This window comes from Elephantulus edwardii, unplaced genomic scaffold (genome assembly GCF_000299155.1).
Source record: "Elephantulus edwardii isolate Elephantulus edwardi_28Jun2011 unplaced genomic scaffold, EleEdw1.0 scaffold00062, whole genome shotgun sequence".
NCBI lineage: Eukaryota > Metazoa > Chordata > Mammalia > Macroscelidea > Macroscelididae > Elephantulus > Elephantulus edwardii.
In genome coordinates, this window is record NW_006399812.1 from 6,958,880 (window position 1) to 6,974,171 (window position 15,292).

Below are 15,292 nucleotides of genomic sequence, written 5' to 3' on the forward strand. Positions count from 1 at the left end.
CATACAGGTAAAAAGCAGAGGACCCCAAGTCTGATTTGTATTGTATCTTGAATAACTGTCATCACTTCCTCACAGCCAGGAAATGGGGGTTTTACACTTCAAAGTCTTCAGAGTACAGGTGATTCAATTTCATTTTTTTCCACTTAAAGGAATTCCAGTAGAAGTGACCAGATCAATCCTTACATTAAAGCATTTATACAAAATGCTATAGAAATACTAGCAAAGGCAATTTGTGTCAAGAGTTAATGATTTAATATCTGGCTAGGATGTTTTGTTAAGAAAGCTTATGAGTTGACAATTTTTTTTAAAAAAAAACTATCTATTGTCATTCAAAGGAAAATGTACAGAATAAATTATAATTATCTCTGGTTGGCAATTCTTTCTAAATTTTCCCTCCTTTATTCCACACTTCTGTGATATGAAACCACTTCCTTGTGTTTGTTTTATCAAATAAAAACTCTTTGCTCTTACAAAAGAAGACTTACTTGAATTTTCTCCTAAGACGCCAAACACACACCATTTCATAACTCTGAATGCAGTAACAACCATTTCTCACTAAGAAACTGTTAATTTGGGAGGGGTTTTTGGATACCTTAATTTCAGCTGGTTTATAGTACCGTCTATTGGGATCTTCCAATGCTGTTCGGTAGCCATCTCTTAAGAAACGCTTAAATCCGTATTTTCCTTTTAATTTTCTAACAACTTTATCAAGCGTCTGGCTAAACAGAACTTCATCATCGAGGGCAAACGCAGGATAACTGATGCAGGGGATCAAGGCTGCATCTGTGTTCTGGGGCAACAAGAAAAAGAAGAGAATGTAAGTGTTACTACTGATAGGACCAGCTTAGATCAGAGACAATTATGAAGATAAAAAAATAAAAGTTATTTAACAATATGAAAGCTTTTCTGCAAGGAAAAATTATATGTTTATAACATATGTGTATGTTTATATAGATATAAATATAAATATGTGTGTGTGTGTGTAGAGAGGGAGGATATCTCAGTCTATTTATATATGCAGAGAGCTATCTACACACACATACACATACATATATATATTAGGAAGGTAAAGCCTTATTCATAAAGAAGGAATATTTTCAATGATCAACATTTAGACCCAAATTTTAACAAGGCAGTATGTAATCCAAGGACTAGCAATCACAATTTAGTTTGTCATAACCATTTAGTCTTTGCTTACACGGAGAAAACAGAAGACAGTCTAAATATCCAAACATCAGTTCAATAAATAAACAGCAATTAAAACTTATCTTGTAGAAATATGCTTACTGATATGGAACCATGTTCATGATGTGCTTTTTTTGCTTATTAGCATAACTGGGTTATCAAACTTCATGAAAAATATAGTTTCAGTTTTGCAAAAAGAAAATATTATCTCTTTGTATAATAGATGGAAATATGTATACCCATATGTTGTCATTCTAAAACTATATTTGCTTGGTTGAACAAAAGGTGAATAACTGAATTTATCAAAGGAAATTAATGATGAAAATGACAAGAATTTTATTTCAAGAAATAGAAGAAAAAATTTTTTCTATTTTTTTATGAAAAGACAAATCATATTGACTTTTTATTCAATCATTCTTATATTCATTTTGTTTTATGATGTTAATAACAATTACAATACCTCATCAATCTCTTTTTGTATATTGTCTTTCCCTTTATAGAAGTTATTAATTTTTACGTCTATCTCCTTCCCTACCAATCTCTCATAACCACTGAAGAATGATTCTATTTGTATATAAGTTTTTCCTAGGGTTTTTATAACAGTGGTCTTATACAATATTTGTCATTTTGTGATTTACATGTCACTCATCAAAATTTGTTCTAGATTCAGTTATGTTGTGTAGTACTTCATGAATTCTTGAGCATGAAATGCCTGCCTTTGGCTTGGCAGTCCAACACCTTACCACTAAGTCATCCAAGCTCCCTGATCATTACTCTTTTTTTTCATTTATTTTTTAATTTTAATGAACATTTACAGAGACTTTGGTTTTCCATTCATTCATTGTTGCATTCCTTATTGTTCCAGATGATCAGCTATGAGTTGGTTCCAACACAACAATAAGAAATGGATTAGAAGGGAAGGAGACAGAAGTGAAATTTAAATGAGTAACTTCGATAAAGGGAAAGACAATATACAATTAAGAGATTGATGAGGTATTGTAATTGTTATCAACAACATAAAAATGTATATGAATGATTGAATAAGCCATTATGATTTGTGGCTTTTCATAAAAAAATAGAAAAAATTTTTTCGTATATTTCTTGAAGTAAAATTCTTGTCAAGGAAGCAATTGTTCATCTTTCTTTGGAGAAGTTACTGATAGGTTTGAACATGTCAGAGACAGTGAGAATGGAACAGGGTAGGGCACGGTTCAGATTTGTCGCTGATAGGGTCGCTATGTGTTGTGGTAGATTTGATGGCACCTAACAGCAACCACCACAGCAATATTTAGTTAACATTTTTCCCCCTCGTTTATTATTGTTCTTTAGAAATGTCACCTTACATGCTTCAGTCATGTTGTAAGGAAGAATTAAGCCTTGAAAAGACATCATTTTGGGGAAAGTGGAAGGTCAGAGAGAGGAAGTCCTCAACAAGATGGATTGACACGGTGACCACACCAATGGGGCTGAGGTTTTGGGAAACTGTGAAGATGGCACAGGACAGAGCAAATTCCAGATCTGTTGTACATACGGTCACTAGGCGTCACAGTCAAATCAATGACATGCAGCAACAATATTTGTTAAAGGTCTTTTCTTCACTTAATAGATTTCACTTCTTTGTAAAAGATCACTTGTCCACAGGTGGAGGGATTTATTCCTAGGTTCTCAATTCTATTCTATTAGTCTATATACAACACTTGCATAAACTCTTTTGATGACTGGGGCTGTGTAATAGGTTTGTTTTCATTTTCTTTTATACTGGTTTACATACTAAGTTATTTTACACTTATACATTGTTTTTCACAGGTTTTAAGATCAGGAAGCATAAGGCCTCCTACTTGGTTTTTCTTCTTTAGTATCATTTTGTTTACCTTGGGTCTCTATTTTTTTCGTATAAAGGTGGTGATTATGTGTTCTCTTTGAAAAATAATTATATATTCTGTACTCTAGGTTGGGATTGGGACTGCATTGTATGTGTAGATTGTTTGTGGTAGTACTGCCATTTTCATACTTCTGATCTATGAGTTGTTGTTTTTGTTGATTGCCTTTGAGTCAAGCACAACTCATAGAGACCCTATGAACAGAAGTCCTGAAGCCCCTCTACAGCTATCAACATTTATCCAAGTTCATAGAGCTTCCAGAGGTATGTTATTTAGGAAGTGGATGCCATTCCTGCTTCCAAACTTGTCCTAGTATGTTACATGCCACTGAGTTGCCTGTGATGTATAGCAACTCTGTGTATAGAAACTTTGAACCCTTCCCTGTCCTGAGCCAGTCTCACTAATTCTGACACACCAACCTCCACTGCCCCAATTACTGTACCAATCCATTTCATCCAGGGTCTCCCTCTCGTGCGCTGTCCATCCACCCTTCCGATCTACAAGTATGCTATGCTTTTCCATTTGTGAATGAGTCTTTAAATTTCTTGTAGAATTTTGTAGTGTTTTTGTAGGTTTATTCCCATGTATTTCATCTTGTGAGTGACTATTATAAATGTTGTTCTTTATTTCGTCTTCTTTTTTTTTTAGAATACCTTTTGTTATTATATGCAGAGGAGCTGGACTGATATTTGTATGTTGCTCTTGCACCCTGCTTTTCTGCTTAAGTGTTTTATTAGATTCACTAATGTTCTTCCTGCATCTGTGGGATTTTTTAATATATGTGATTATATCATCGGCAAAGAGAGGAAGTTCTGCTTCTATTTTACAAAGTTGGATGACTTTTATCTCCCATTTTTGCCTTATTGATCAGACCAGACCTCCCTATACAATATTTAATAAGAATGATGGGAAGGGGAAATCTTGCCTAGTTTCCTTTGTCCAGAGGAATGCCTTCCATCTCCGCTCAGCGACAGTAATGTGGATTGTTGGTTTTGTGTATATGCTTTTACTTCTGTTGAAGAATTTCCCTTTATTTCTATTTGTTGGGCATATTTATGTGAAATGGGTGTTAAATATTGTCAAATGCCTTTTTTTGCATTAATTAAGATGATCAGATGGTCTTTCTTCTTTCATTTATTGCTATGGTACATTAAAATGACTTTTTTTAAAACGTTGAACCATTTTTATATACCTGGCACGAATCTCTCTTAATCACAATGAATGATTTTTCAAATATGAAGCTGTATTCTACACTCCAGGGTTTGAGAGAAGTGCTGCATCTATATTCATGAGGGATATTTATCTATCGTTTTCTTTCCAGGGTTGGTATCAGGATTTTGCTTCTATCACAGGATGTGTTCGGGTGTATCCTATCTTGTTCTATATTCTGAAATAGGTTGAGTAGGATGTGTGCCAGTTCTCTGTTTCGTGGAATTCTCCAGTGAAGGATTTTTTTATTTGGTTGAAGTGTCATCGTGACCTCCTCAATTTCTTTTTTGATGCAGCGTTCAAATACGAATTTTCATACATTTGTTTATTTTTCTTCAGATTTTTAGTTTTGCTGGAGAATCACTGTGTTCCTTTAATCCTTTTATTTCACTTGGTTCTGTTATGGATCACCCATTTCTTACTGTACTTGTGTCCTCTCCTTTTTATTTGGTAAATTTGTCAGTGGCTTACAGATTTTATTCACTTGTAAAAAAACAAGTTCTATTCTATGGTTTCTCTATTTTCTGTTTCATTTCTTTCTACACTTTTTATTATTTCCTTTCTCCTGGAAAGTGTAGGCACTGTTCTTTTTCTAATTCCTGAAGATACTGAGCTAAGGCATCTTTGTTTTTGTAAGCTATTCCTTCTTTTCTTTTGTGCGTGTACATTGTTATAAACTGACCTCTGAACACTGCTTTTGCTGTGTCCCAAACATTTTGGCATGTTGAGTTTACAAACTCATTTGTTTCAGGAAATTTACTGACTTCCTTTTTTATTCTATTGTATAATAGTTTTTCAAGTAGGGTATTATTTAATTTCTATATACTTGGTTATCATCCTCCCATCCCAATTTCCCTGATGCTGGTTTCTAATTTTACAGTATAGAGATCTGAGTTTTAAAATTTATTATAGATTGCGATCTAACATATGGCCTATTCTGGAGAGTAGCTCATGTACAATAGAGAAGAATGTATCCTCTACTCCTCTTAGGTGGAGTATTGTTCATATGTCTATGAAATCCAGTTGGTTAACTGAACTGTTGAGTTCGTCTGAGTCTCTGTTGAGTTATTCTATCCTTCATCAACAATCGTGTATTGATGTTTCCTCATATTACTGTGTGTTTGCTCCTTATCTATTCAGCTCTTAAAGTTTGCTTCATCTTGTGGCTCTGCCACTAACTAAGTAGACACAAATTACAGTTATGCCCGCTTGTTCAAGTGACCTTTACATAACGCCCTTCTTGTCTCCTTTGCAGGTCTTTGCCTTTACGTATGTTTTATCAGAAACTAATAGTTACCACTGCTCTTTATAGACTGTTGTTCGCCTGATACAGTTTTTCCTACCTTTGATTTTTAGTCTATAGTTTTCTTGTGTCTTAGATGTGTCTCTTATAGGCAACGTACTAATCGATAATGCTTTCTTATCCACTGTGCTAATCTTTTTCTCCTGACTGGTGCATTTAATCTATTCACATTCAGTGTAATTATCGATAGCTATGGTTTCATCTTTGTCATTTTGCTGCACTCTTTTTATTGGAGTTGCTGATTTTGCTGTTCCACCTGCTATTATTTGCTGAGTTCATTTTCTTTATGGCTTATCTTATCATTATTCACTGCTGATGTTTTGGTGTTTACCAAGTCTTTATAGGTGTCCTCTTTCTTTTTTCATGAGGTGCTTTATTAATTTTCTTGGAGGTTAATCTGTAAGTTACTATTTTATTCCCAAGTCTAAAAGAGTTGATTTTTCTTGACAGCCAAGGACAGACAACATGCCAAAATTGTCATATATTATATCATTCAGAAATTGACTCAGACAAAGAAATACAGAAAGTATAGCAGATGTATGACATTAAAAATAGGGAACCGGAGGTATCAGTCCATGGAGGAGGGAAACTACTATGCAAAAGGGGGGATAACGATCATACTAGAACTTCTAAATGAAGAGGAAGTCAAAGAGATTTCAACTTAAAAATACTTTTCTAATCTTCCATGACAAAAAGGATTCACTGTGCTATAATATATAGCTACACCCCTCTTCAATGGCCCCAGAAGAATAACATGTCAAATTTTCTATTTCTTACAAAAGACTGTTAATTGTCTGAGTTCGAGCTCCTCAGTAAGGAATAATGTCTATTATCTCGTATGGACAACACAAACCATTTTAGAGTACTTTTAAAAAAATGAAAACAAAACTACAAAATAATCACAAAAGAATCATTTTCATTTTGCTACAAGAATGTCTTACATGAGATCTTGACTCTCTGGGAAGCAGTGAACACAAAGTTTGCCTGTTGCGATTATGAGCATCAAGGTCCACAAATATAACTGACCAGGAGCAGCCCTGGAAAGAGAAAGAGAAAGACATTTCATAACTTCAGAGCAAAGAACACAGGACATTTGGCATTTTGACTATAAGAAATGTAAATAAAATATTAATATTGTAATGAATTGTGAGATTCCAGAAGATACTTTCTTTTTTAACACATTTAGTATTTCATAAATTTCCTCCTATGAACATACTTACAATGAATAATAACTTATTGAAAATGCAAAAACTGAAGTCCACCTGAAATTTTTGACAAGAATTAGGAAAGAAGTAATTCAAATTTGCAACATCTAAAGTAGACATTTCTGACAAAGAACACTGATCATAATGTAAAATATGGATGTGAAAAATACTTAAAATATAAACACAATAGAATCACAAACACTAATAATGCAAATACTGCTAGCGAGTTCCCATTGTGTGTCAGCATTCTATGTACATTGTGCATTTCAGTGAGAAGCGGGTGAGCAATGCTGGGATATCTATTTGTGCGTGTTTTTAAGCTGTAGAGGAAAACTGAGGCCTGAAAAAAATAGAAAGCATTTAAGGAAACAGGAGGAAATAGTGTGATTAGGACAAAATGGCAAAAAAGAGGAAGAAAGCAATAAAGTGTTTGGAGCGTGTGAATGTCATCTAATGCTGTCGTTGTTGTGTACCACTGAGCTGACCCTCCGGGAGGTTTTTCAGTTGTGTACCATCTGTGGAAACACACCCACAACAAACCCTTCAGAGGGTGTTAATCACAAGAGAGGCAACTGCCCATCCTTCTCCCACGGAGCAGCTGGTGGATTTGAATGTGTGCCTTTGGGACTGCAGCACATTTTCTTACCACTAGGCCACTAGAGGCTATAATTTATCCTTCTGCTGGCAATTAAGGAATCTAATTACATGAACCAGATTTTTAAAAGATACAATCTAAAGATGAAGTAGGTTAGTTTATAAATAATGAAATGAAAAAGCAAATTTGGCAATTCTCTGCTCTATTTGAGTAATGTAAACAGTCATTTTCTATTGTGGGGCTATAAATAAATGCCTTATTTATCTCAATTTATCAAAGTCTCAGTTTTCATCTGCCTCCCTCTAAGAAACATGCCTTAAAGTTGGAAAAAGCTCAAAGTGTTATTTTAACACCGGGATCAAAGGTTAGTTAATGATACTATTTGCCTGTATGCTTTCAAAAATATACTATGCCTCAGGCATTATGTCCCAGATAAAATTCTTCCAAAGCTGTGGGCAAACATCCACACTCTGAAGTAAGATTTTTTTAAAGTCAGCTAAGAGTATCCACACATGGAATTAATTATCACCTATTCTAAATCATCAGACACATTAAATTCAGGCCTGCAAATTTCAAAGGAAGCCACATATGGACTGCATTGCTTTGAACATTTTGCATAACATGAGCAATCTCTCTAGTCATCAACTTTCAAGAGTTTGGTCTCAGCTCATTTGTCAGTAATTTGATTTCCCCAATTAAAAATAGGAATATGAAAGGATGTTTTGCATGTATATGTCACTACAGAGTATCTTATTAGCTTGGATATTTTATTTTCATCTTTCATTTCCTGAAATCATCACAACTCTGCCATAATATCTCACTCCATCTAAAGTGGTATTTTAAGATTGACTGACAGCTCAAACTTTACCCTAAACGGAGTTTCAGTGAGTCTGCCTGAAGGTTGTCATGGGAACCAGAGCTCCAATGTTAGGAAAAGGTTGCACTCAATCCCCAAGCTTGGCTCAAGAACTTCTAGGAGGGTTTCTGAAGCCAGGGTGTTATCTGTACCACAAGGTGGTACTGGTCAAATATAACTCAGTTAAAAGGAAAATGTTATGTAGGAATGTCGGGATCTCTCTTTTATCTATTAACCACTTTCTTCAGACAAAGTCAATGGACTTACTGCCTTTTAAAATGGATTAACTATACCTGTTCTTTTCTAGTCCTCTGGAAGTAAAACTACTCCACACAGAGATGACTAGGTCTTCCTGCCTAGTTAAGCATTGTTTTCTTCCTTAACTGTTATAGATTCTGAAAAGTGATATAACACTTACTGACGGGGACAGCCCTCACCATAGCTGTGGTAGTAATGACATAAAACCAGCCAACTTCTACTGAGGCAGAAAGTCACTTCTTAGTAGCCCTCCTCACAATCTAAGATTCTCTTCTTTACAGAATATTCTGTTTATATACAATTGAAAAAGAATTTTTTTTAATTAAAGAGAGGGGTGAACTAAGCATTAATTCTCAGGGTCTAAGACTATTTAAACTCAGCATCACAAACTTACTGCTTAACCATACCAGAGTGTAAATTAGCATTTTTAAAACCACTACTACTTAATTATTACAAAATTATATTTATGGATTATTAACATATCTAAAATTATTTGTTAAAGTATTTATACAGAATAAATTTGAGATTGTGAAAACATATATCATCAATATTAAGGGCTCTATGATTATGTTACTAAATGTGGCTCTGCCTCAGTTGAGCTTTTCCTGTACACAAAGCACAAATTAGACCATTTTATTACATTTTCATTTTAAGTAGTGACCCAAAAGAAAACGATTGAAAATAGTTTTATATATTATTTATAATAACCTTTAAATATGAATAATAGTAAGTGTGAGAAAACAAAATAATTATAACACAAAAAGAATATTCCATCCAATAATTTCTAATAAAAATACAATTAACATTTATCTTATCTTACACTTGGAACACATAAAAGACAAAAACCAAGACTTTTGGGGTTCCACCCTTAGAGGCCCAGATGGAACTTTAAGAGCTTTCAAAGAAAATGCACAGTTCTCAGTTCATAAATATAGAAAATATTCAAGATTTGAGCTCCCAACTAAGGCTGTACTTTTAAAAGTACATTAAGTGTAAAGACTTTATGCGTGTGTACATGTGCGTCTCTCTATCTCAAGTCAACTCACTGCCACTGTGTTGGAACTGATCTTCCAGAGGGTTTTCTGAACGCGTAAATGGCAAGGGAGGAGAATGTCCAACTTTCTCTTGTGGAACTGCTGGTGAACTTCAACTGGCCACCTTTAGGTAAGCAGCACAATTCTCTAGAGACTACACCACAAGAGCAAATTAGATTATACATATAAAATTAATATCTATCTATCTATCTATCTATCTATCTATCTATCTATCTATCTATCTATCGTCTAAAGAAGTGCTGGTGCCATAATGATAATAATTTGCAACCCAAAGGCACTCACTTCAAACCCACCAGAACGAGAAAGACGGGTAGTCTCCTTCTATATGATTTATAGGCTGTGAAACTCTGCTGGAAGGTCAGCTGTGAGCTGGTTTCAATTTGATGGCACATAACAATAACAACATACACATCTGATAAAGTCTTCTAAAACACTACATAAACGGTCTTCAAAAATAACAGAGAATAAACATACAAATCTCCTCCACTTTTGCATCTTCTTTGATTCCCCCCCCCTTGGAGAGAAACATTTCTTTTTTAATGCCAGTTCTTTTGCCTGACCTTTAATATGACTATAACTTTTTCAAGTACATTGATGATTAGAAGATGTTTAAACACTAAAAAAGTCATATGCCATTTTAAATGTAGTACTTTTTACTGGAGAATCTTTAACTGCTGCAGAGTTACAAATTTTCACATTTTCAAAGTTAAGTTTCTGCAATTTTCTGTATAAGAAACATAAATGAAAGTCTTTGTATAACTAGGGCACTCTATATATGATATTATTCTGAAAAAAAAAAAAAAAGGAAAAACAGAGAGGCTCAACTCACAACATGTGGTGCCTGTGTGCCTAACAGAGTCAGCTAGTATTGATCTGTATTTCTATCTAAAATAATCACAGGGCAGTCAACTCAGCCTAACTTTGTTGGAACCAGACATCATATTAAACAAGATGAATAACTAACTCTGCTTATAGCAGTTGATTTCATTCCTATCTGTACATTATAATCCTGATTGTGTGTGTCTGTACCACTGAGTTGGAACCAACCCTGACTGACCCTCCAGTGGGTTTTAGAGGCTGTAATCGCACAGATTTCCCAACCTTCCATGAAATTAGACATTAGATTGCAAATCCTTCATGTGAAAAATCCCAAAGCCAAGACCTCTGCTGAGAGCCATTAAATCAGAATGTCTAAGAGCAGAGTCCCAGTTACTGTTGTTGTTAGGTGTTACTGAATCACCTATGACTCATGGAGATCCTATGAACAACATATCGACACCCTGCCCAGGCCTGCACCACCTCTGAGATCTCCAGAGTATTCAAGCCCATTTGTTTAGTCCCTGCGTTAATCCATTACACTGAAGGTCTTCTTCTCTTTCACTGATTGTTGTCCACTTTGTTGAACATGATTTTTCCCCCCAAACTCCTGAAAACAGGCAAAAAGTACATAAGAGAGAACATATCACCATCCCTGCCTCTATGAAGACCCTGGTTGCATTTCCAGAAAAACATTTTTCTTTGTTCTTTTTGTTCTCTGTGCCAAAACTAAAAGTTAAGGAGTGGCCTTTTTTCAGTCTTCTTCACAGCCCAATTCTCACATGAAGTATCTGAAAATACGGGAGCTTGGTCAAGTACAACTTAGCCTTTAAACTGACAATCTTGCTTTTTAGTACTTTTCAAATAACTTCTTGAGAGAGGAGTTTTGCCCAATGCAATATGATTTTTGAGTTCCTGATTGCTGCTTCCATGGATATTGACTGTGGTTTCAAGTAGAATGAAATCCTTGACAACTCCATCTTTCCTGTGTTTATTATGATATTTCCTATTAGCCTAAATTCTCACCACTAGACCAATAAGTAATATCATGTCAGATGGAGAAAAGATTGAAACTATCAATGACTTCATCTTACCTGGATCCACAATCAACTCTTTTGGTACCAGCAGTCAGGAGATTAGGAAAAATATTACATTGGGAAAGTCTGCAGTCAGGGATCTCATCAAATTACTGAGGAGCAATGATGTTAGTTTGGGGTCTAAAGGGTGCCTGATTCAGAGATGGTATCTTGTCAATTACTTGTTATGCATCGGAGAGCTGGATAATAAATAAAGGTGATAGAGGAATTGAAGCTTCTGAGTTGTGTGGTGTTGGAGAAAAGTACTGAATGAATATCCCATGGACTATCAAAAGAACAAACAGATATGCCTTGGTGAGGGTGCCGCCAGACCGCTTCCTTGAAAGAAGATGGACAAACCTATCCTGAGTGATTTAAAGCCTCAAAAACCCAATGGAGGGTCATGCATGTAGAGATCTGACATCTGTTGCTGTTGTTGTGTGCTATCAAGTTGGAACTGACTCACAGCTGAATCACTTATGCAGGTCTTCAGGGATAGTAACTCACATGGGAGGAGATTGCCCATCCTTCTCCCACAAGATGCCAATATACATACTGAAATCATTTCTGGATTTAAAAAAATATATATTTAGTTTATTTTCTATAAAACAGGTATTATTATTTCAGAAAAAATTAAGAATGTTGGCAGTGATGTTCTTAGATTCCATTGAGTGGACTGTGAATCACACTGACTCCGCATACACAAGATTGAGAACTTACCGGAGGCCAACACCACTCTAACAATCTCTTCTGTCTGAAACTCATTGTTGTGTTCTTTATGTCACTCCATTTCATGAAGACTCTTCTTCTCCCTCGCTGATCCTCTACTGTTCAAAGCCTAACGTATGTTTGCAAGGACTAATCAGACTTGACAACATGGTAAGACATTTCCGATTAAGTGTCAGCAGCTTTGCTTCCAAGGAAGACCTTGCCTGCCCCTTTTCCAAGGAGGATTTGCTTGTCCTCTTGGCAGTGTACGCTATATCCAATGCTCTATGCCAACACCACAAAGTAAAGGAGTTCTTTGGTCTTTATTATACACTATCCAACTTTCATATAATATGAAGCAACTGTGTCAGGCACATCTTACTTAACCTTTAACTTGACATCTTTGCTTTTTAGCACTTTAAAGAGGTCCTTCACAGGATATTATTAGACCAGTGCAATGCATCTAGTGATGTTTTGGCTGCTGATTCCATGGATGTTTCTTGTGAACCTAAGTTAAATGAAATCCTTGACAACTGGAAATTTCTCTCCATTTAGAATGATACTGTCTATTGGGTTAGTTATGAAAAATTTTACTTTCTTTGAGTTGTAATCAGATTGAAAGCTGTATTCTTTGAATATCTTAAGTGCTTCAAGTTCTCTTTACTTTCTGTAAGACGGTAAGATGGTGATTAGTCTTCCTCCAATACTGATGCTAAATTGATGCTTCTTAATATAGTCCAGTTTCTCAGATTACTTGCTCAATAAAAAACTAAACAGATGTGGTAAAAGAAGTCACTCAGAAAGAAGACTTACATGATTAAATTTATATGCAATGTCTTGAACAGACAAATGTACAAGAAAATAAAATAGATTAACGGTATCCTGTCACTTGGAAGGGGATGAGCGCCGATTACAGAGAGATGGCTTAGGGTCTGAGTTTCTTTCGGGAGTAATGAAAATATTCTAAATTGACAGTTCCCCCTAGTTCTGTTTGAACTGATTCTAGGACTATGCACAGGTTTAGAAGGACGGCAAGTAAAAGTAAACCCATTCTTTTCAGTATTAACTACACTTTTTTTTTACAATTTACACTGTCAAGTGTCTTTGCAGAATCAATAAAACATAAGTAAACATCTTTCTGATTTTTTTTCAGCCAAAATCCATCTTACTTAAGCATTGATGTTATTTCCAAATGGAATTTTCTGAATCCAGCTTGAATTTTTGGAGAGTTGATTAATTGCTCCAGTCTTTTTTGAACTTTTTCCAGCAAAATGTAACTATTATTTCAATACTGCAGTGTCAAGGATACTGTACTTTGGGGAGCCAGCTCATGCACAGTCTTCAAATTTGAGAGACTTGCTTCTAGCACTAAACCCACAATGTTCTTAGGCTATTCATAGGTTCTAAGGGCCCATTATTTCAGGAGTCAACGGCTAATCTTGCTTCTTAATCTGTATTCTCTACTGAACCTGTTCACCATGGGTGACCTCGCTGATATTTTAAATACCTCTGGCATAGCTTTCAGTCTCACAGCAATACACAAACCACCACAGTACCAAAAAATGACATGAAAACAGGCAAAGTAAAAAAATATACTACTATGTATACATGGATCTCTTGTGGCCTACTGGGTAAGGAACTGTGCTACCAATCTAAAGAAACATGGTTCAAATCCATCAGCTGCTCCACGGGAGAAACATGGGCAAAAGCATGATATACAACAGCAAAGATATGGAAACAACATAAGTGTCCATTAACAGAGGAATAGTTAAAGAAACTATGGTGCACACAAAGACAATATACATCAAAAAGAAATAACTACGAATATGAGAAACACTGCACAACATGGATGAACATAGAACAAATCATTTAGTGGCATTAATCATTCATAAAATGGAAGTGATGTGGTCTGGGGGGAACTGCACAATGAAAGAACTGTTTTCCAAAGAAAAATGCAAACTGGGGGGTGGAGGGGAGGGAGGAAAATGTGCAACAATGAATGAATGAAAATCCAAGTTCTTTATAAACTTTCATTAAAATTTCAAATTTAAAATAGCATCTTGTAAATGAAAAAAAAAAAGATGTCAGATAACTTTTACTCAACAACATCTACTGGAAGCTATTGATTGTGGTGATTCTTTTCAGTGCCTGGAACGATCACTTTTTAAGACAGTCATGATCTTTTGTTTCAATCATATAGATGGGAACTCACCATAAACAGTGAAATAAGAAGAAGTCCATGTAAAAGTGGGATGATCATCTAGTAATGTTTCTGGCCTGGTGATGCTTTGCCCTGACCAGTGATTTGTGATAGTCATATGTACCCCATATGGAGAGATGGTAATTTGATAATTCTCCCAAAAGACTTGCCTAGATCTTAAAAGCTTCCCAGTCAAAATGGAAGACTGTCACAATCAGATTTCTGATGGACAAAACAGCATCTATTCTTCTTGTAAAATAAAAAAGGTTTTGGGTTTTTTAAAAAAGGCAGTGATAACATCACTATTATTAAAAATCTAAAGAAAGGAGTTATACACAGAATTATTCTTTGTATTGTTACCAGGAATGAGATGGGAAAGAAAGGGAAGTAAAAATTAATAAATGAATATCAGAAACCAAATTGGGTGAAGGGATCAGAAAATGCAATGCACTAATTACATTAATTAATTCTAAAGTTATAAAACTAAATGTGTATTAAAATAACCTAGTATGCTTATTAAGCTGCCAAATGACAATAAAAAGATATATTTTTTATAATTATGTATATCAATTTTTTTCCTTTAAATTCTTCAAATTATTTCAATGTGTTGTCTAAAATTGAGAAAGTCTGACTCTGGTATAACACCTTTAATACATATATCACTCAGAATCGAAATTCCTAGTAAAGCATTTAGGTGCTCTTAGAGTTATGGCTGAGTGATCTTCAAACATTTTCAGGGAAAAGTTTACCAAATCATTCTTGGTTACCAAAGATGAGTCTTAAAAGATAGGTAGAATTAGGAAAGATTCAATGTAAACAGTATACAGCAAAGATACAGGCATTCTAAATTAATAAGTAGTACTGTTAGGGACCTCTTCAAAGTAGTGAAGAGTAATGGTGTCTCTCTGGAGACTAAGGTGCGTCTGATACAGGCCATGGTCTTTGC

General features: G+C 35.0%; 1 protein-coding gene across 2 annotated transcripts in view; it reads right to left on the bottom strand.

Moving 5' to 3' along the window:
* The window catches only part of PHKB (phosphorylase kinase, beta), a 206,318-nt gene that overhangs the window by 103,174 nt on the left and 87,852 nt on the right, over positions 1-15,292 (bottom strand). For both annotated transcript variants that reach the window (XM_006887813.1, XM_006887814.1), the window contains exons 9-10: positions 6,519-6,614; positions 593-790 (exon numbers count right to left, since the gene is read on the bottom strand). In XM_006887813.1, coding sequence (XP_006887875.1) covers positions 593-790; positions 6,519-6,614 — 294 coding nt within the window. The remainder of the gene's footprint in view (positions 1-592; positions 791-6,518; positions 6,615-15,292) is intronic.